A 21,213-nucleotide genomic window follows, 5' to 3' on the forward strand; every position below is an offset into this window, starting at 1 on the left:
ACAATATTATTGAATAAACATTAAATATATTTTCTCATTAATATATAATATTTAATTTCATCGCGTAAAGTACCAATAGGAAAATAAATGATTCTAGAGATTTTCTCAGAACTAACAACATTTTGTCACCCTTCCACCAAACAATAAAAAAATGAAAAGGATCATATCTGCTTCTTACCCCCACTATTCAGACTTTTTTATTCACAACTCACAATTTTTATATTTGGCATTTCTAAGAAGGAAAAAAGATAATTGCAACTTTTTCTCTCACAGTTTTATTGACGGTTAATATTTAATATTTGATTTATAGCCCACAGTTCTCATAATAGCTTTTCTTCTCAGAAATTAGGAAAGTTTATATCTCACAGTGCTAACTTTTTATCTCACAATTCAATTCATTTCTGACAATTGTGAGCAAAAAAATCTGAATTCTCAGACAACTGACTTTCCACACTTTTCTGAGCCTGCTATTAAATTTAACCAGCTGGACCCAAAGTGGTATTTACTTACATTTAGTAAGTAAAAAGTGTAAGTAAAATCTGTCCCTATGACATCAATGACTTGATGTCATATGGACACATTTTTAACCAGAAAATACTTTTTGATTCATTTTGAACAATGCTTCATTTTGTAAAATATTTAGTAAGTCTTTTTGCTTCACATAAATGCCATTTGGTTTGATACTTTGTTACCTTATTCACAGAAATTCATTCATCTAAATACATTTTGCGCTCACATATTATTGTGTTTATTGCATCTTAGCATAGCAACCAACTTACATACCAACATAACCTACTTTCACTGACCGCCATGTCATAAGCACTCAGATCAGAAGGAATATATTAGTATGATGAAATCAATTCTTGCTGGATATGGTTTTGTCCACTATGCATTGCCTTCTGTTAATGCCAGTGACCTCGATCGGCATCGTTTGCAAAAAAGTCATATCGACATGAAGACTTCCGCCCCAGTGTCTGTAATGGCATGCATCTCTCCGATGCACAGTTTTCCACCGGTGCTGGTTTACAATTGCGTCAGTTGTAGAGCAATTGCGGTTTTACTCTCCCCTACACTAAAATTTCGAAGGATTGTGGGGAAAAGACAAGGCTGCGGTCTTTTCATGACTCAGAATTGAGGGCGATGCACATGCAAATGACAGTAATACAATAAAAGTAACCCCCCAAAACAGTACGACTGCTTTAAATACATGCATTTTAAAAAAGTGTTCTTGTCGTGAAGGTCAAAAATGAAACATTCAGTTTATACTGTCTTTTATCATTTAAAAATGCTTAATTTCAAAGCACACTCACTGGCAAAATATGTTCCACAAAAATGTAAATAAAAATGCCATACCGAAGACAAATTTTAGTTTTTGGTTCAAATTTGCCGTAAAAAACTCTTACCATTCTTAATTTTAGACCATTAAACCCCCAATGTTCCAAAGATGTTGGAAATGTGACGCAGGCCTCTGACCTACTTCTTGGAGTTTCAAAAGGTCCAGGAATCTTAGATCTCCTACTATATTACTCATGAAAATGATTTCAGTTACTCATTGTCCAGGAACAGGGGTATTCTTAGCGACCCACATAAGACCACAAATTTGGAGAATCTTTAAAAGAGCTGAAATCAATAACCTAAATTTTTACGCTACGCATTAGTTGCATCATTTCCACAGTTTCATCACTTGTGAGATTATTTCCACATCCCACTATGTTTTATTACTAAAGGCATATTGTGAATATCAACTAGTGTTCATTTTAATATTATATACATACAAATATTATACTTACAAGTTTTTTTGGTTCAAAAGGTTTTTGTTTCTATAATATATTTGTACGTACTATGTACTGAGACAAACATATACATTATATAATTTAAAAATATGTATATTTGTGCTGTATAAAAATATATACTTATGCTCTTTTTTATTGTTGCAAAGCAGCACTGCTATGATTTATTTCGTTTCACATTGCCAGCCGATTAATCACAAAAGTGGGAGAGTCTTAAAGTTTCATGTTTCGTATTTCTTTAAATTAGACAGTGATGAAGTTAAATTAAAATGCAGCCATTTAGTAACATATTTCATCACAGTGGTCGTAAAGATTTTCCTTTGGCCAGTGAATTTTATTGTGGTCAAATTCTATAATACAAGGGCGACTGATAACTGATATGTCTCAGAAGGTCTTCGCTACATTTTCCTTTCATCAAAAGCGGAATGGTAAAATGAGGTCAGTGATTTGCTGAGTAGCTTCCGCTCGCTGTGTAACTGGTTCGTCATCAGTCAATCTGAAAGTAAAAAAAAAAAAAAATACGTACACAGAGAGGATTCCCGCACTGGGAGCTGCCACATCAAATATACGCCTAACTGTGACATAACTCTGGGCACCCATGCCAAAACTGCCCATTAACAGACGTCACACGCTCAAACTGATTAACTGTTAACTTTGCAAAATCAGATTTCATCATTTTTAAATGACTGCTTAATTATTTCTAAACGAAGCATTTTCTTCTTTTTTGTTGTCTATAAATGTTCGTTTTAAGGTGCGCTTTTCTAAGCGTATATCTACATTATACACAATAAAATAATACTGACCAAAAAAGATGCTGTCTTTGCAAATGTGAACGGTTATGTGGGTGGCGAAAATAGGCCGGTTTGCACTGTAGTGCTATAGATCTCACCGCATACGGCGCATAGAGGCACTGTATCAGTGAAAGCAATCTATCAAGAGCACTTCTCACTTTGATGCTGGTATAAGGTCCCATGCATCAGTACATACCAGCCACAGCATCTGTATAAGAATAAGCATTTTTAACATTTTGCGTTCAAGCTTTCGACATAACGGAATTTCCAGAAAGACGCTTGAGATGGCAAATAGCTTAATGATAGCTGGTCGCTTTAGATAATCGGCTATCGTTTTTGATTTTTGCCAGGTATTTGATAAAGAGAGCATTGCACTGTTGTTTTTTGTTTTCGCATATTCATATAGTTACAGTTATTTGTTAATGCACTGGCTTGGTCTGTACATTCATGTAATAAGAGAAATCAGAAGGTCAGAGGCCTTGTGTGTGTAGAATAGTAGTTCTAGACTGAATGTGATGTGCATTAATTCATCTCACTAGCAAAAAAACAGATCTAGCATTTATTAAAATTTATTAAAAAATATACAAACCTACAATAATCAAACATTAATTAAATACAAACGTATCTAATCCCATTTTATTTTTGGACTGGACCTTTGATGATCCAGTTTAACCATACTAATAAACAAAAATGACTTTCGAAAAACCATTAATTGTGCTTCATTGTTTTTTTTTAATTGTTGAAGAGTATTAAACCTTTTTCTCCTGTATTCCGTAAAGACATGAATTTACCTTTTCTTCAGCTTAAGGTTTATTCATTACACTGTTTAGTGTGAAAGGGCTTTTATATTTGCTATAAATAGACTTCTTAAAATTTCAAATAAATAAAACTTCTTATATTAAAAACAATTAAGCCTTGCTCTTATTTAAAAAGTAACGTAAAAGTAACATAACACTTTACTTTCCATAAAAAGTAACTAAGTAATTTAAATGGTTACCTTTTAGGGAGTAATGCAATATTGTAACACAATACTTTTAAAAGTAAATTTCCCCAACACTGGTTGTAGCATTCAATTCAACAGCTTTGAAGCATTGAAGTTTCATTTGTGGAGAGCATAAACCTAGCTTCAGTGTCGAACAAGTACATTTATTATTCCCTCAATAAATTTTTAATTTGCAGCTTATTATTATTAAGTAAGGTAGTTCTTAAGTTTAAGTATTGGGTAGGATTAGAGATGCAGAATAAGGTCAAGTAGAATAAGACATTAATATGTGCTTAATTAGCTAATATTCTAGCAATATGTATGCTAATAAACAACTAATAGGTGTTACTATAAAATAAACCTTTTTTCATGGTGACGTGAACGTTAGAGAAAACATTAAGGTGAACATTTTTTATTATTTGTTCTCAAAACCATCTTAGGAAAACATCTAACTAAAATGTTTTAGAATTTTTGCAATAATGTTGTTTTTTGCGAATGTTTTGAGAATGTTATTAAAGGCCAGATAACTTTGAATGAACATTCTGTTAAAGTTCCCTGTTAACTGGTTTAGTTCCTGTCTAGTTTGTGAAAGAATATCAAAAGGATTGCTCTTTTAATAAAATGCATCTATGTGCTTGGAGCAGTATGTCTATGGTGTATATGATGAAAGAATTTGCATCTTTTGTTGAACCAACAAAGTCTTTCTGGTCTAGTTGGTTTACCAAGGTAGTCTCGTCAGTTCTTTTAAAGGCTGCAAACCAACCAACCATGGTAGAATGCAATATATATTAATTCATAATAATTAATTACTATATTAATTCTTCTATTAGGCACATTAGGATGGCTGTAGAAAGCCTTCATCACAAACACCAGATAAGAACCAAACTCATTATTTAAGAATATCTTGCAAGAGTGTGACTTTTTTTTTTTTGTAAATAAAACAAACATACTATTGTATGTTTTTAAAGAACATATTATTTCACTGTACCTGTGTTACAATATTTAATGCGTTAATTTCTTTCTTTATTAGTGATGTTTGCAAGCAGTTTCCTACTGAAAATAGTTTCAAAGCCATTTTTCAGTGCATTAAACTGGCATGAAATGAATGCAAGCTGTGTTCAACAAACATTTCTAAATGATTGTCCGTGTGTAAAACCTAATCAGACGAGACAAAACCAATAAAGCTCTGAATCGTGCCAAAAAAATTGAACAGAAACCAAAATCTTGATTACTCACCCCAAAAGCCTGATTATAACGATTCAGCATTTTTCCGCATCCCACTGAATTTTGGTGACAGGGATCTGCAACAATGCCAACGCAGACCGATCTTTAATCCGTAGGTCAGATTACTGGCAATGAGAGGAAAAATGTAGGTCTAAACATAGCAGCAATCACCTATCAATTGATCTGATGAGGGAATCCAGGTCAGAGGTAGGCCATATTATCTATGCAATCACGATCAAGAATTGCATAAATAGATGAGGTGAACGGGAAACATTTTCACATCGCAAGAGAATAAGAAGAGAACATTAAAGATGTTTCTGAGCTTCTTCAACTCTAAATACATGGTGAGATGATCAAATCATTCAGTTGTTTCACTCTGTTAGCGATGCTAACGGCTACGCTAGCGCCGTATGCTTGCTTTACCAGAAGTTAATCTTTTTAAACTGAGTCTAAATGTAAATCTAATAGTCTAAATGTAATATGTTCTGATGAAAGAAGGGCCTCAGCTCAGAAATGGTTTGATTTTAATAAAACGCAGTGACATGCAATGATCTTTCTTTCAGGTTTTGCTGAGCTGCGTGCTGGCGAACCTCACATTTGCCAAACAAGGGCACAAAGTATGTGACACTAGTTTGGCGATTTCCAGCGACTTTCATGCCTCTGTGGATGCGGACGCTAAGGGAAATGGCAACATCCACAACCGTTCACTATCTGCATGGACCTGGATGTGAGTCGCAAAGTCACTGAAACGATATAATCACCGAGCTCATAAGTAAAAGTACTAAAATTTAGAGTCTCAAAGTAATTCAGAAAATAATTTAGAGCTCATGGCAGAAGCAAAGTATGATGACGTATCAGGAATCAGATGTATTGTCTGGGAGGCTAACATTGTGCTAGCTGTCCCGGATGCTGCTATGTAGCATGTTTAAGATAAAACAGGCCATGTGACATCAGTGTTAAAACAAAGTGAATCAGGTCTTGGTTACTTCTGTGGGGGGTTTTTCGAAGGCAATTATAGCTTCTTGTTTTCTCTGCTTTCAGACCGAAGTTTTCGCCACACAGAATACCACAGGTCATCTTTGAAGCCCAGTGCAGCTCAGAATATTGCACCCTTCCCAATGGCGTGGATACGAGACTGAACTCACTGCCCATTTATCAGGAGATCCTTGTGCTGAAACAGGATACAGAGGACAGGAAGTGCTTCAGGGCGACTTTTGAGAGAGTAATAGTGGGCTGTACGTGTGTGTGGGCCAAAACCTCCTAAAATTATTAGCATATTTCCGTGTTAGAATCAACTTATTTATTTGTTCCAAAGAAGCTGCAACTCTTAACAGATTATTAAGTTATTATGGAGACAAAATAGTTCTTGTATTAAATTTGTATTGAATGTTTGCATTTATTGATTTAGCAGTCACATATAATATCAATGTATTGAGTATTAATAAAATATTTAAATATGTTTTGATGTTCTATTTTTTTATTAATCATGACATTTTATCTATCACTGATCATTATTGTGAACTCTCTGTAAGTCTTGAGGTGGTTAAACATCATAACACTTTTTTCCTAAAATGGTAATTGGTATTTGATTTTGACAAATACCCATAAAATAAAGAAATGCCAATAAAAAAAACATGATGTTCGGCTAATAAAAATATGTTCTAAGACATATTTCTTAGACAAAAAAAAAAATTCTCTGATAAAAATATAATTCTCTGATAGTTTAAAATATTTAAAATCAATGAAGCGCAATTGTTAGTTTATCTAAAGTCATTTTTGCTTATTATTATGGTTCAACTGGATCATCAAAAGGTCAGCAACAAAGACATTGATAAATAAAATGGAATTAGATACATTTGTATCTAATTTCAGATTTAATTATTGTAGGTTTGTATATATTTTTGCATTTGCATTTTGCATTTTAATTAATTTTAATAAATGCTAAATCTGTTTGTTTGTTTTTTTGCAAGTGAGAATGCACAGTCACATTTAGTCTAGATCTACGCTGTATTCACACTTATTTATAAGTTTGAGTGTCACTTTACTTTTTTTTAAAAGTTACTCAGATATTTTCTTGTAAAATAAAAAGTAATGATTTACTTTACTAGTAAAAAAGTAATCTGATTATCTAACTTGCATTACTTGTAATGCCAACACTGCTTACTGGAAGAACTTTTGTTCAAAACTTTGAGGCTGATGATACATGGGACAATATTTCAAGAAATTTTTCTGCGTAACTTTTTTGAGCAATATTTCTGGACACTTTTGCATTGAGAATAGGTAACACAATTCTGGATATTTTAAGTGCAACTTTTGCGAAAGTTATAGTGAAAGTGTGTGTGGACCAAAACCTCCTAAAGATATCTTGTTTGTTTCAGTGTTACTATAAGCTTAGTTTTTGTTTCAGTGAAGCTGAGACTTGTGTTTTTATTTGTGTATCTAATTTAATATCTTATTAGTTTTTATTTGTTTCATTTGCCAGACACTTATGTTTAAAAAAAGAGTAACAAAACATTGAAAAACTTTTGACTAATTAATAACTAATTGACAATTTTGTATCTTATCAATACCTAAAAGGTGCGTACATCATAGAATGGTAGGCCCTTATATGTACCTATAAGGTACTAATATAAACTGTTTAGAAGTAAATAAGTTAAAATGTTGTACTTCTAAGGGTGCTGCCTTGTTGATTATAGCTTACAGGTACAGGTTTTTTACTGATGCTTTAGTAAGAAGAGAGAAACTAATAAAGTAACTAAATTGCAACAATAGCTTTTTTTTTTACCACACGCATGTCAGGACGTGGATGTGGTCTCTGGCACTCAACACTGTACAGCCCTGACAAACATTCACTATGGTAACCGTAGTATCTGTTACAGTAATATTTGTTGTTACTACAACAAATCATTGCCAACAGTGTTATCCGCAACAAAATCCAAGCTATTCTGAATGCTTTATACAGTGGAAGTATTGTCTATTGCTTATATCATTTTTAATGTCCCATGTTTTTCCTCTTGTGAGTAGATCATTTTGATATCATCTTACTTAATATACCAAAAGTAGCTGGTAAAGAACTTAATGTAGCCTAAATTTGCAGCTCAGAATCAGAATCACTTTATTGCCAGGTATGTTTGCACATACGAGGAATTTGTTTTAGTGACAAAAACTCTACAGCGCAACACGATAACAAGACAAGACAGATATAAAGAGAATTATGTACAATATACAAAATATAAAATGTGCAACACAGCAAAATAAAAATAGAAAAAATAAAAATATATACTATAAACATTCAAGTGTAACAGGAATTATGTTCATGCAGTGTTATGTGCAAATCTGTATGTTAAATAAATAAGTGTCCTCAAGTGTTCATGTCATGGACTGCCTGGGGAGAAAACTGTTCCTGTGTCTGGCTGTCCTGGTACTCAGTGCTCTGTATACCAAAACAGTTTGAAGATGGAGTGTGCTGGATGTGAGGGGTCCAGAGTGATTTTCTTAACCCTTGTGTTTAATGTGGATAGGTACAGCTCTGCTATCTTACGAACAGTGCAATGAATAAGATGATTTGTAATTATTTTAAAGTAGCCTATTAATAATAGCTGGAGTATATGGTAACCCCAACCCGTGATCTTTTTTATAAGGCAGTCCAATTATTTATAATGCATGACATCAATGCATAGCAAATTTATCATACTACTCTTACTATTTCTGCAGTATCCAGTTTGCATGCTGTGCACAGTATGCACATTTTCTGTATGCACGTAATACCAGGATGACATACTATATTTGCCAGAATCTGCTAAATGTAACTCAAATCCACTGAAATCAGTACAGAAGCTGTGTTTTCAAAATGGCATACTACCATGCAACTGATGAAGCAATCGACTCGTGCTAAAACTTTTTCCTTTACATACCAGAACAGAAAGGCATTTATTTTCAATAAAAAAAAATTTATATTTAAAAAGAGGAAATAAAAAGTCCCCTTAATAATACATTGTTAAATAAAACAGGTGTGCTTAGATGTAGGTTTTTGTCCCAATAAATTTAAATATTCATCTAATAAAATTGATAATTTACGCTCAGTAATACGGTTAATAATTTGCACTTACTTAATCTAAAATCTAAAAATATAGCATTTTTTTCCAATTAGTGTAACAACAAAAATATAACTGTTCAGTTAAAGATGGTTCTGTCAAGTGTATCAATTTTGAAAAGAGTTCAATTGGGCAATATTGCATTGTTTATTACTATGGGCCTTATTAACAAGCCATTGTAAAAAGAACGGTGAGCACATTTGTTTGCAAGGTAACAGCCTGGACAGCTGTGCTGAATTAATGTTTATGCTTGTCATGTGACAATTAATCATACTACTTGAAACATTTGTTGCTTATTGTTTCCCAAACTACTCCTTAAAAATAGTAGGCAGTATACACTGTGTACCGGGCAGTAAGTATGTCATTTCGACCTCCTGATATTTATTGGAAAATTTGATGTCCATAAATGTAAATATACTAATTGTAAACCCCACTAACATCTTCAAACAAGAACTGCAATTGTATTTAAATACATTTACTACTACAGTTAACAAGAAAGCTATAAAAACATCTAGAATTTGTGCTATGTTTAAGATTTCTGCTTAATCTACTGTATCTTTATTCACATGCTCCTTTTTTGTATTTATTTGCGTATTTATTTTGTTTTGTACATTTCTTTAATAATTTGTCATTATATGATTATGTAAAAAAAATTAAAATTATTATATATATTTTTTTATTATCGCAATACAAAAAAGGTACGTCATTTCGAACACAGCCACCGACTAAAAATCGTTGAGGCCGTGTCACAGCCAAGCCACTAAGTGGCGACATACAGGATATAAAAGCGGAAGATACATTGTCTATTACCGCCACCCAGCGGCCGGGAGGTGCAATTACAGCCAAGAGCCTCAGTCATCTGTCTGTTTCTACATAAACAAACATCAACCTGGGGATGGACAAAGTTCCTTAGGTCATCGTTTGATCACCACCTTAGATCACCATCCGACAATATTTAATAACCGTTTTACACATTTTTACTAAGCGCTTACTAAAGGTTCTTTAGCTGTAGCCAACGGGATTCTGTAAACTTTTCCTGCTGTACACATTGTCAAACTGTGGCTTTACAGATAGCCAGTCGAGCTAGCTGGCTAAGGTAAATATTACTCTGAAATAATATGTACTATTGAGCGGAATTAGGTGGTTTTCCATCGCGCGTGTTTGTCGAAAGCTCTTCGCTGATTAGAAAGTGCTGAAAGATTATATTTAGCTCTGCAAAGCTGTTCAGTGTACCATGTGTTTTCTAAGCTCGAAAATTATTACGTAATTGTCATCTGGATTGTATTATTTTTACTATAGTGACAACTGTTAGAGCTGTAATATTTAAGTTGGAATACTGAAGCCAACATTACTAAATACGATTTTTACTAAATTCGATCATTTGTGAATGAATGAGTCAGTGAATGAATTTTAATAAATGTGTATCTCATTTCCTCATTTTAAAGCGTGTTTAAGCTGCTATATTTCATAACTCGTTCTATAATGTTTTATTTAAAAAACATATTTGTATTAATCTAACCTTGGTTATAGTTAAAGGTATAGTTCACCCAAAAATGAAGACACTGTCATCATTTAATCGCCCTCATGTTGTTTCAAACCTGTATGATGTTCCTTGATGACTACCAGCAATTGTTTCATATTAGTTTTATTATATACAACAAAAGAAAGAAACTCACATTTTGGGTGAGTACTAAAGTTTTCTTTTTGGGTGAACTGTCCCTTTAAGTATTGGTCTCTACACAACAACCTTAGTTCATTAAAGAATGTAACTTTATTTTAGCTTTCCAGTGGATTTCCTGATATAAATTCAATAGCATCCGCAGCATCCATATCCTGTAAATGGGGAACAGTGCGCTTAAAGCTCATTTGGAAACATCTCAGAAGACTGGAGTCTTTCAGTTGACCGGAAAGGGTTTGACAGAGGTACTAATTGGCTTGTTGTAATCATATTCCCCACTCTGGTGCACTTAGAAGCGATGGCCCTATGGATTATTGACGGCTCACGTGTCTCTGTTGATGTAGTTCCCAGAGGAGCTGCAGAAACTGACAGGAAACCTGCGGACAGTCGATCTGTCCAACAACAAAATCGAGGTGCTTCCAGCATTCATTGGAGGCTTCCAGCAACTCAAGAGTCTTACCATAAGCGGCAATAAACTAAGTAAGTGTATACAAATAGATAAAATATGGCCATCTTAGGGATAAAGTTATTCTGTTCCTTTAATTACATTGTTTGTTGTTGGGTTTTTTTGCAAAACAATCATTCTATATAATTATTTTGCTCACTCTTTTGTCCCTTACAATTAAATAGGCTCATTTTGTACTTTAGGATTTTGTAAGACTTTTTGTATGCAAATTATCTCCTGTTGTGATTGGCTAATATCTTTGCATGAAAGTAGTAATCCCCTGTCAAACTCATGAACGGCTTGACAGTGGTATGATTCTGATATCAATAGAGCGAAAATTTCTAAATGGCCCATTTTTGGGTTGTTGAGGACAAACATAACCATAATAGCTAATAAAAATGTACAATAATATTTAATGAGTACTGGCTTTTGTATCAGCTTTTGGCCTTCGCTAATTCATTTGTGGTCATATTTGTTATTTAATGGTAATTTTAATATTAACATTAAATATTATTATTTAAATGTAAATATCACAAATGTAATTATATATATATATAATTGAAAAACACAAACACTTTAAATGTTTAAAAAAATATTATTAATATATTTATTATTATATGCTGTGTTTATATATATATATATATATATATATATATATATATATATATATATATATAAATGAATATAGTTTTATTTCTAAATTTGATGTATTCCTGCAATACAATGTCTTAATGTAGTGTCTACATAGTAAACCAAAGACCTGTTATTGCATAGGAGACTGAATATGGTGATATGAACCCTTAAGCACTCAATAAGTGTTTTGTTTTGTTGTTGTTGTGTTATGTGTATAGCCAGTCTACCAAATGACATCGGGAAACTCAAGAAGCTGGAGACTCTTATTTTAAATGGAAACCAGTTGAATCAGCTGCCTTCATCGGTGGGTCAGCTGAAGTCCTTGCGCACCCTGAGCCTTTCTGGCAATCACTTTAAGGAGTTTCCTGGTGGACTCGGCACCCTTCGCCAGCTCGATGTTCTGGACCTGTCCAGGAATAAGATCCAGGTGGTTCCCGCAGAAGTGGCTGCACTGCAAGCCATTGAAATCAACCTCAATCAGAACCAGGTGAGTGTTTAGCTTACTGCTTTTAGGCAATGTCATGGTATAGATGTGTCAGGGTGACTTTTTTTGTGCTGTGTTTCAGATTTCAACCCTGTCTCCAGAGGTGTCTCATGCTCCCAGACTGAAGGTGTTACGGCTGGAGGAGAACTGTCTGGAGATCTCCTCTATCCCTCTCTCCATCCTCTCAGACTCCCAGGTGTCCCTGCTGTCCGTGGAGGGCAACCTCTTTGAAGTTAAAAAGTTGCGTGACCTAGAAGGATATGATAAAGTAAGTTTGTGTCCATTTAGGCTACTCTTATAGCTCCTTTATGAGAACACGTATAGTTTGTTTTGTTTTTACCTTAGATTGCAGGTCCACTGTTACTAGTCGGTTTGGTGTGTGTCATCCATTTTCTGAGATGGAAAATACCAAGTTTTACCAATGTAAAGCAAAACTGGTCTAATTATTTGTGTTTGAAACAAAGTCAAATTTCCCAAAATCCAACTAGTCATTTCAGCCAGGTTTTTAGCGGTGAACATCCAGGAAGATATAATATAATTGTTAAAATATAGCTCTGAAGCAATTTACTTGTTTCAAGCAGTTATTTCCAAGGAAAGTGCTGTTCACATTGTAGATGCTATGTTAGTGTTTTGATCGATGATGAATGAGGATTGATTTAATCTCACACACTTTGAACCCAGTTTTAACATCTAGTTAGTTCACTTGGTAATAGTTCCCACAAAACAGATCTTACTTCCAGGTGTGAATAGGACCAAGTGATTATACGATAATTAAGTTAAGTCTGACCTTTGTGATCTGTCTTTGTTACATTGTCATCCATTGAAAGCTTTAGAGGTTTAATTATTTTTCAAAATGAGCAGATCGTTTATGATGACACTAACTTTAAATCAGCGGTGTCAAACTCAATTCCTGGACGGAGCCCTGCAGAGTTTAGATTCAACCCGGCTAAAACACATATATTATGTATGTCTGAAGTACTTGATTAGCTGGATCAGGTGTGTTTAATTAGGTTTGCATCTAAACTCTAAACTCTAATTGAGTTTGACACCCCTGGTTTAAATGATAGTGTAACCCGGTTTATAATAATAATAAACGTTTCTTCAGCATTAAGTAGTCATATTAGAATGATTTCTGAAGGACCATGTAACACTTTTTAACAATAAAAAAGCAGTTGTTTTAAATTGTAATAATATTTATCACAATATATCTGTCCTTGCTGTATTTGTGGTAAAAAAAGAAATGCAGCCTTGGTGAGCAAGATTGCTTTTCAAAAAAATGAAAAAAACTAAACTAATGTTTGACCCATAGCGTACATTCTAAAAATGTGATTTAGAAGCCTAATGCCATCTTAAAATATTTTTCACACTTTTTCTTTCATGCATATGTAACGATTTGCTGTAATCTTTTTTCAGTACATGGAACGTTTCACTGCAACCAAGAAGAAATTTGCATGAGCAGTTGGAGGCTTGCTGCACCTGTCCTCTGCACTGGGCTTACCGTAGAAAGGTTTCAGCGCGGCTGCTTGCGCGAACGGCAAAACGGGAATGTAAAAATGGTGAAGAACGCTTCAACTCAGTAGAAAGACGGCTCAGAAACCCCAGCCCCGCTGCTCATCGCACTACAATACAGCAGTGCGTGAACCTTGCATTACTCTTTCTTTTGCAAAGATTTTATAAACAGAAACACAATGCAGACTCGGCCTCATGAGGACATTTACACTGGAGAATGGTTTATTGTATATTCAAGTGCACTAATGCCACGTCATTCTTTCAGAGAAGCTAATGTAACAACTAACTAACATATTGTACGTAGTATGTGCTGTTGCTCAACATTTATTGATTCACTTATTTTAAAGCATTAGAGACTTTGTATGTCTATTATTTGATTATTAGAACATTGTTTTGGGCATCAATGAGGTTTTATCTGTTTGACAGTATTCGGATTGAACTGTGATCACAAAACTTCCGTTAAATATTTGCTGTGATATTTATGAAGTAGCCGTTTTTTTTCCTACAGCAAAGGCTGCATATGAGTTTCAAAGTTGATTACCGTCAATAAAATGCCGGTGGATATTTATATTTATAACGCAACATTCAGTTTTAATGCAGTGCATTTGCCTTTACACATTTATACAAGCTGCATGTTTTCTTACCATAAAAATGTGTAACTCAGCATTTTAGTGAAGAACTGTATTTTCATGCAGTTTGAGATCTACATCTTTTGTTCTTTATGGTCATGTCTATGTATCTGTCTATTACTTACACGCTTGAATGGCATCTCATCTGTTCAAAGCTTATTCAAAAATGAAACTTCTGTGATCATTAGTTGTTCCAAATCTGTATTCTTATACCAGTTGACATCCGTAGTATGTGCAATGCTGACAGAAATTTCATTTTTGGGTGAACTCTCTCTTTAACCTAGTGTTTCTCTCAGTGAATGAATATATGCACATTAATGGAAACGTTTTAAGCGTCTGAATTTTATAATCAGAAATGTATTACCCAAAAGCAGTCACGAGTGACTTTTACTGTAAAGCGGCATTTGTAAAATTCATATTCCTTCCTCTCAAAATACTATGCGACTACATTCTTTTCATGCTGCAACATTTAGCCACAGAATAAAGCTTGCACTGTATTAAAATACAGCATCATCAAGCAAATTGTACATGAATGTTCTCCTCAGGATGAATAAAGTACATGTATCTGTCTACATACTGTACAGTATTATTATACTCGTGATTACTGATACAAGCAAATAGTGTGGTGCATAAGAACTTAAGACATATCAGCACATCAAATTATTTGCTTTAAAAGTTAAACATTAAAGTTTAGTTTTAGTTATGGATTATGTTTTTACTAGCTTTTTGGAATCTCATTCTGACGGCATCCTTTCACAGGACATATCAATGATTTAAATGATTTATTTTAAGACTAACAATGTTAGTTTCGGTAAATATGGATAATTATGTTTTTATAAGCTTTTTGCAATCTCATTCACAGGACACAGGACAGTTTCAGTTATTATGGATTATTATGTTTTTGGAATCTCATTCTGACGGCACCCATTTGCTGCAGAGGATCCACTGGTGATGTTAAATTTCTCTAAATTGTTCAGATGAGAAAACAAACTCGTATACATCTAGGATGACCTGAGGGTGCCCACATTTTATTTTTTGGATGAACTATTCCTTACACTTTCTGACAAATATGGGTCCATTTTAATACCATCACTCCACTAAATTAGTTTTGCAAAAAAAGATTATATTACACACCTATTTCCCATGATGTTTTTCTAATAGGACAGTTTTAATTGTGTCAAATATAAAGGACAACAAAGCTCTGATAATGAATGCTGTATTTGAATTTTTTTTCGATGTAAGTTAATAACAACTGAAAGAAAAAAAATACATTCGATATAGAATTTTCAAAAAATATGCATGACATTAAGAAATAAAAAACAGGCACAGTACAACAAAAACCAAAGGGTGGTGCTATAACCCAACATAGAAAAAAACACTGAGCTATTGACCAGAACTGAAATGCATATTACTATGAATTACTCACCATATTTATGGCTTAATAGAGCAGCAAGTTCACATCTTCCAAGAACACAATGAACAGCTGTTCAATGAGCTGAATCTCAGAAAACGTGTGATAATGTCTTGTTTATTCACTCCTAAAATACTTCAAATATCTCGAGATGTTGCACAAGCAAGACCATTTCAAATACACTGTCAAAAAAAAAGCCACCAAGAATGGCGAATGCAAACTGTGGCATTTCATTTGTATCTGCGATAAGGCAGAAATGTAAAAAAGTAGGAAACCATTTGCTTGCCAGACATGGAATTGGGTTCAAATGTCACTGAGCAGAACTGAAATGAAAAATGAGCCCAGTCATCAAAATACAAAAGCACCACATTTCATGGTAATAACTACACAATTATACTACATTTTTGACCTGTTTGATTCAATAGTCTTTCAAATGGAGTTGAATATACAATAAAATAACATCAACTTTCCTCACATTTTAAATGACAGACAATACGCCGACTCCATTTTTAAACCTAAAAAAAAAAGGTATTTAAATCATGATATACTGTACATAAAATGGCACTATTAAAGATTTCAGACTGGTCAGATCTCAGATAGATCAGGCATGTTTTATGGCGTATTTGCCTTTCTGTAGCTGTGAGATGTAGAGTTTTGATTTGCTCCCATCGACTCGTTTGAACCAGACTTCATCGTGATTGATTGTAGTTATTATAGCGCTGTTTGAAACAGAAGACAGGAGAAAAATGACTCGCATAAGTGCTGCAAAATAATCAATACGAGCTTGGTATTTCAGGATCCCTCACCTCGTAGGATACTCGTCTTTCTTGTCGATGCATATGGCTTGTCCACGGCTGTACCATTCCCCGTCGTAAAACAATCGTCCATCCTCCGAGCGGGCATTGTGCTGGTGTTTGTCACTCTTTGAAGAGACTACAACAAATTATGCAAGTTCTGCTGTTACTGATGTAACTTCAGTAATACATAATAAAACACCTATAGGATAAACCAATATGGCTGCAGCAGCTGCACAAACATGATCTATATTTAACTGGTGTTTGTTAATAGGTCACCACTTAGGAGTTTATTATGCACTGAGACTCCAGGAAGCTGCCCAGAGCAAAAAGGGCTTAAAAATATTTGTTTAAGCTCACTATAGGGAAATTCTTCGACAGTTTACTTTTTGGTAAAATTTTATTTATTTACCAAAAGTGACAGTAAAGATATTGCTAATGTAACTAATGCTTTCCGTTTCAAATAAATGTTGATTTAGTTCATTTTCTCTTCATCAAAAAAAAGCTAAAATCTCACAATTTACACAAAAATGCAGATGTTTGCCACATTAAATATTAACAGAGGTTTTTTTTTTTTAACTGCAAATCAGCATATCGAAAGATGAAGACTGGAGCAATGATGATCAAAATTCAGCTGTGCATTAAAGGAATAAATAACATTTTAAAAATGTATTAAAATAGAAATTTTTAATGTGCAACAGTTCACAATATTGCCGTATTTACTATATTTTTCAATACAGTCACATGACAAACTGTACTATTTAGTATTTGAATAATGAATAATGTAATATTACATTACGATAATAATTTACTTCAATATAGTTCTGAAAATTAAACAAAGTAATGGATATGGTCTTACCATCAGTCTTTACTCTGTGAGGTCCTAATGTTGCCATGGCCTACAAGAGATCAACATAACATCATCTACTTCACAAGGATACTGGTCTCATAGAAAACGGGGGTCATGTTTTTGACGGTCTAACCTTTCTAATAGCAGTCCAGTCTTCCAGTATATCCAGGTCTTGCAGCATGTAAACTATATATGGTCGTGCACATGTTAAGAAACGTACAAATGACAGACTTTTTAAGCAAATTCTGGATAAACTGATAACAGGCATGTAAAGCAGGTTGAAGTAAAGGATATCCGACACAACGACAGGCTTTTTCTTTTTGTCTGGACTGAAGGGATCTTTCTTCTTATTTTTTCTTGACTGTAACTCATCGTTCCAGAGCTCTGTAGGGGAAATGTAACAAAGACTATATAAGCGACACAAAAAACTAAATCATTTGTGGCAGTACTCACAATTTCAATACCTGAGGTAATATCTATACTGTGACGGTCTTCCTCCAAACGTCTGATCTTCTCCTCTAGTTCACTTTGCACCGTATCAAATAATAACAGTTTTTCACTCTAGAAGAGATAAAATGGAGCAAATTAGCAGTGCACTTCATTTTTGAAAAATGCTTGCTTTTAGGCCCAGTTTCAAAGGCCTAGGTCTTAGTTAAAGATATTTAAGCAAAAATGCCTTAGAAGACAACATTCCAGGTGTGTATCTTGACACCGTTCAATGACACTGACATATTCCAGGGTACGTCAGCACAAGATATTTTCAGTTGAGACAGCTCAAACGTGCATTTTAGGCTAGCTTAAATCTAGTCTATGTGGTAACTGGCAAGCTTTTAGTGTTGTTACAGCATACAACAGCTTCAAGCAATATAAATACTCCTGTATGGCTCTGTTATGACGACTCAGCGGGACATTTTAGACATGCACTGTTGTTTAGGTAATAGCAGATTACATCCATTAATCTCACCTCCCAGTGCTGGAACGCTGCTTGGGTTTCACAGTCGTATTTATTCTTCACTGACTCCAAGCACAATTCTCTGTAGATACCTATGCATGAACATATTATTTGACAATGCACTTTCTCACTTATGGTGTAAATGCACCATTTCAAAGAAACTTTAATCCCATGTTCGGGTTTGGGCATCGGACAGACCTGCAACTTTAGTTCTAATCTGCATGTTCTCCTGAAGATTTGCGAGGGGCTCCAGGTACTCTGGTGCCTTTCCTGACATCACCTCCTGAAGTTTGGCATCAACTTGGCTCAGTCTCTCTTTATATAACCTAAAGAAACGATGGACACTTAGTGACCAGCGTGGAAATGTTTGTATGCATATATAACACATAATAATGCACGAGAATAAATACAAACAAAAGGATGGTACATACTGGTCTTTCAGGTCAGTGAACTGTTTTTCTAGATTTGTCATTTCGTCAAGGCATTCCATCCTTCTTCTTTCACAGTCCTCATCATCCATTTCTGTAAGTAAAACGTTGTTTCTTTTTATTCATTTTAAGTAAAGGTTCAGCCAAAATTTAAGATTTGATGCTTACTATCAGGCCACCCAACATGTAGATGAGTTTGTTTCTTCATCAAACCATATACAGAGAAATTTAGATCAATTGCTCACTTAACTTAAATCAAGTACATCACTAGCTCACCAATGGATCCTCTGCAATGACTCTCATTCTGACGGCACCCATTGACTGCAGAAGATCCACTAGCGAGAAATCCACTTATTTTTCCAAATCTGCTCATATAAAGAAACAAACTCTTCTACATATTGACCTGAGAGTAATTGTTTTTTAAATCTGTCATCAAATTACATAATTTACATGCTAACGCTTGTTTGCAATTTTAATTGCACCCCATTTTAACATGCACCTATCTACCCAGTGAAAACCACATTCTCATTCGCACCTGAACTTTCCCCATCTTCAGAGACAGAAGAGCTCTCTGTATCTTCATCTTCTGAGCTGCTCCCCTCTTGCTCTGCGAAATCCACCTCCATCTCTTCATGGTTGCTCTCCTTCTTTTCTCTCGAATGCACTGGCATCCCGTCTTTTTTAAATGTAGACTACCTAAAAATCTAACGAACTACTTCTCGCCTTTAAACCAATCTTTTATGTGAACAGATGTGTTTGTGAGCTTGATGGTATTGCTAAAAACAAAACAGACATATACACATCTAGATGTATCATGCTAACAAACGTTCAAATCCTGCATATTACCAGTAGCTGTCGATTAGTCTAGATGTAATTAAACCAAAACAATGAGCTCTTGTTTATTAAATCACCTGACCTATTTTAATATTTTTGTAAACCACAATAATCCCTTCTGTTTTGCTTTTTTAAGCCATGCTACCCTCTGAAAAGCTGGAACGCTGGCGCGGAATGTGTGCTTTTGTAGCACTCTGGGGTTTGTAGTTTTTATGGTGACACAGATCCTTCCGGTACTATTGTTCTTACTCGACTAAAGAACTACAGTTCCCGTCGTAACTCGTCTTGTGGCTAGCGTGTTTACGACTATAAAATCAGGCTGTATACATCAATGGACGACCGGCTGAAATGATTGTGTTGTTTTACAATATTTAATTTGTTATTACCCGGTTAATTTCATTTTCAGACTATTTCAATATAAGACAACAATTAAGAATCTCTAAACATTATTATAATAATGTTTCTTTTGATGTATGTTTTTTTTTACCTGTCAAGTTTTTTTTGTTCGCTCTCAAAGGAATATGTCACTTAAAATAAAATGTATAAGATATGGGGAACAAAAGTACAAATTTGGAAAAACTAAACAATGAATATAAAGTTGAAAGTTTTATTGTTGTTTATTTATTCATTTATTTTACTTGTTTGCTAGAATCTAAACTAATGCAGGGCAGGTAAATCGCTTACTACTTGTATTACAAATATCTTACAATTAGATTTTTAAAATCTGGAACGTTTCCTCATGAACTAACAAAAATTAAAAGGTAAAATTAATTATTTCATTAAATAATGTATTTTTAAATGTAAAAATATGCTACATTTAAGTTACACATTTAAGTATGTTTATACTTATAAAAACACAGTAAAACTTTTTTGTACTTCATTCGTGTTTTAAGGTCAACCTCTGTGATATCCTTTACTGACTAAAAAAGACAAAACATAAAGTGAAAAACAGTATAAAAACGGCATAATAATTAAAGCAGCGTGCACCAAAAAAATACATAAATAAAAAACGTGTGCAAAAACAAATGCCTAATAAACCGGTCTCAAGAAAAGTTTAGAAATGTTGAAATTTTAGAAACGTTTTGCCAAATATGAAATCATACTTAAAAAAGAAAAAGAAAATATTGTTTATGAATGTGAAATATTTCTCCTGTCCTCTGGATTCAGATGACGTCTGAGCGTTGAATGACTCTGGCCTCGATTAAGGTGTTTTTTCATGTCGCGTCCTCCGCCATGTTTTCAGATCTTCAGAGAGGTGTGTAGTTCACAAGACACACACACAGAGGAGGGCTGGCTGCTCTTTTCTTTTGTCTGACCTCCTCTGCAAAAATGCACGCCTCACCTCTATTTCCTCAAGTTTCCTTACAACCTATAACACCCTTCGGGCCGTAAATGTGACAACCCCTTCCATGTTTGAGGGAATTAACGGAAGATTATCATTAGCTCTTCAAAACATCTCGGAATGTTCTCTAAAAAACCTCATGGAGATGTCAGGAAATCGACACAGAAAGTGCTGGACCCCAAGAAGGACGTGCTGACAAGATTGAAACATCTGAGGATCGTTATCGGTGAGAAATAACATTATTTGTGCTCTTTTTATGGTACCAGTTGCCTTGCAGGGAGCTAGCATGCTATATAGACAGGAGAATGAAGGCACCAAGAGCAATGGGGTGTTTACCAGTATT

General features: G+C 34.3%; 4 protein-coding genes across 13 annotated transcripts in view; 3 read left to right on the forward strand and 1 right to left on the reverse strand.

The window, feature by feature from the left end:
• The first annotated feature begins 5,065 nt into the window (after positions 1–5,065).
• il17a/f2 (interleukin 17a/f2) lies at positions 5,066–6,094 on the forward strand. Its single transcript, XM_043263855.1, has 3 exons — positions 5,066–5,131; positions 5,351–5,514; positions 5,829–6,094. The coding sequence occupies exons 1-3, from the start codon at positions 5,099–5,101 to the stop codon at positions 6,049–6,051; spliced, it is 420 nt and encodes a 139-aa protein (XP_043119790.1). The 5' UTR covers positions 5,066–5,098; the 3' UTR covers positions 6,052–6,094.
• A 3,623-nt stretch (positions 6,095–9,717) lies between these two features.
• Positions 9,718–14,831, forward strand: lrrc57 (leucine rich repeat containing 57). Its single transcript, XM_043263854.1, has 6 exons — positions 9,718–9,977; positions 10,662–10,804; positions 10,904–11,039; positions 11,856–12,124; positions 12,204–12,389; positions 13,535–14,831. The coding sequence occupies exons 2-6, from the start codon at positions 10,721–10,723 to the stop codon at positions 13,574–13,576; spliced, it is 717 nt and encodes a 238-aa protein (XP_043119789.1). The 5' UTR covers positions 9,718–9,977; positions 10,662–10,720; the 3' UTR covers positions 13,577–14,831.
• A 521-nt stretch (positions 14,832–15,352) lies between these two features.
• On the reverse strand, positions 15,353–19,709 carry brms1la (BRMS1 like transcriptional repressor a). The gene is made up of 10 exons (XM_043262151.1): positions 19,230–19,709; positions 18,698–18,788; positions 18,465–18,592; positions 18,279–18,358; positions 17,779–17,875; positions 17,609–17,698; positions 17,448–17,512; positions 17,324–17,363; positions 16,477–16,603; positions 15,353–16,389 (listed from the first exon to the last, which is right to left on the reverse strand). The coding sequence occupies exons 1-10, from the start codon at positions 19,363–19,365 to the stop codon at positions 16,272–16,274; spliced, it is 972 nt and encodes a 323-aa protein (XP_043118086.1). The 5' UTR covers positions 19,366–19,709; the 3' UTR covers positions 15,353–16,271.
• Positions 19,710–20,764: 1,055 nt separating this feature from the next.
• The window catches only part of ralgapa1 (Ral GTPase activating protein catalytic subunit alpha 1), a 60,075-nt gene continuing 59,626 nt past the window's right edge, over positions 20,765–21,213 (forward strand). For 6 of the 10 annotated variants that reach the window (XM_043263816.1, XM_043263818.1, XM_043263821.1 and 3 more), the window contains exon 1: positions 20,765–21,096. In XM_043263816.1, the coding sequence (XP_043119751.1) occupies positions 20,991–21,096 (106 nt within the window). In that variant the 5' untranslated portion in view covers positions 20,765–20,990. The remainder of the gene's footprint in view (positions 21,097–21,213) is intronic. The other 4 variants (XM_043263825.1, XM_043263822.1, XM_043263823.1 and 1 more) reach the window with 1 other exon arrangement.

Source organism: Puntigrus tetrazona, chromosome 17 (genome assembly GCF_018831695.1).
Source record: "Puntigrus tetrazona isolate hp1 chromosome 17, ASM1883169v1, whole genome shotgun sequence".
Lineage (NCBI taxonomy): Eukaryota > Metazoa > Chordata > Actinopteri > Cypriniformes > Cyprinidae > Puntigrus > Puntigrus tetrazona.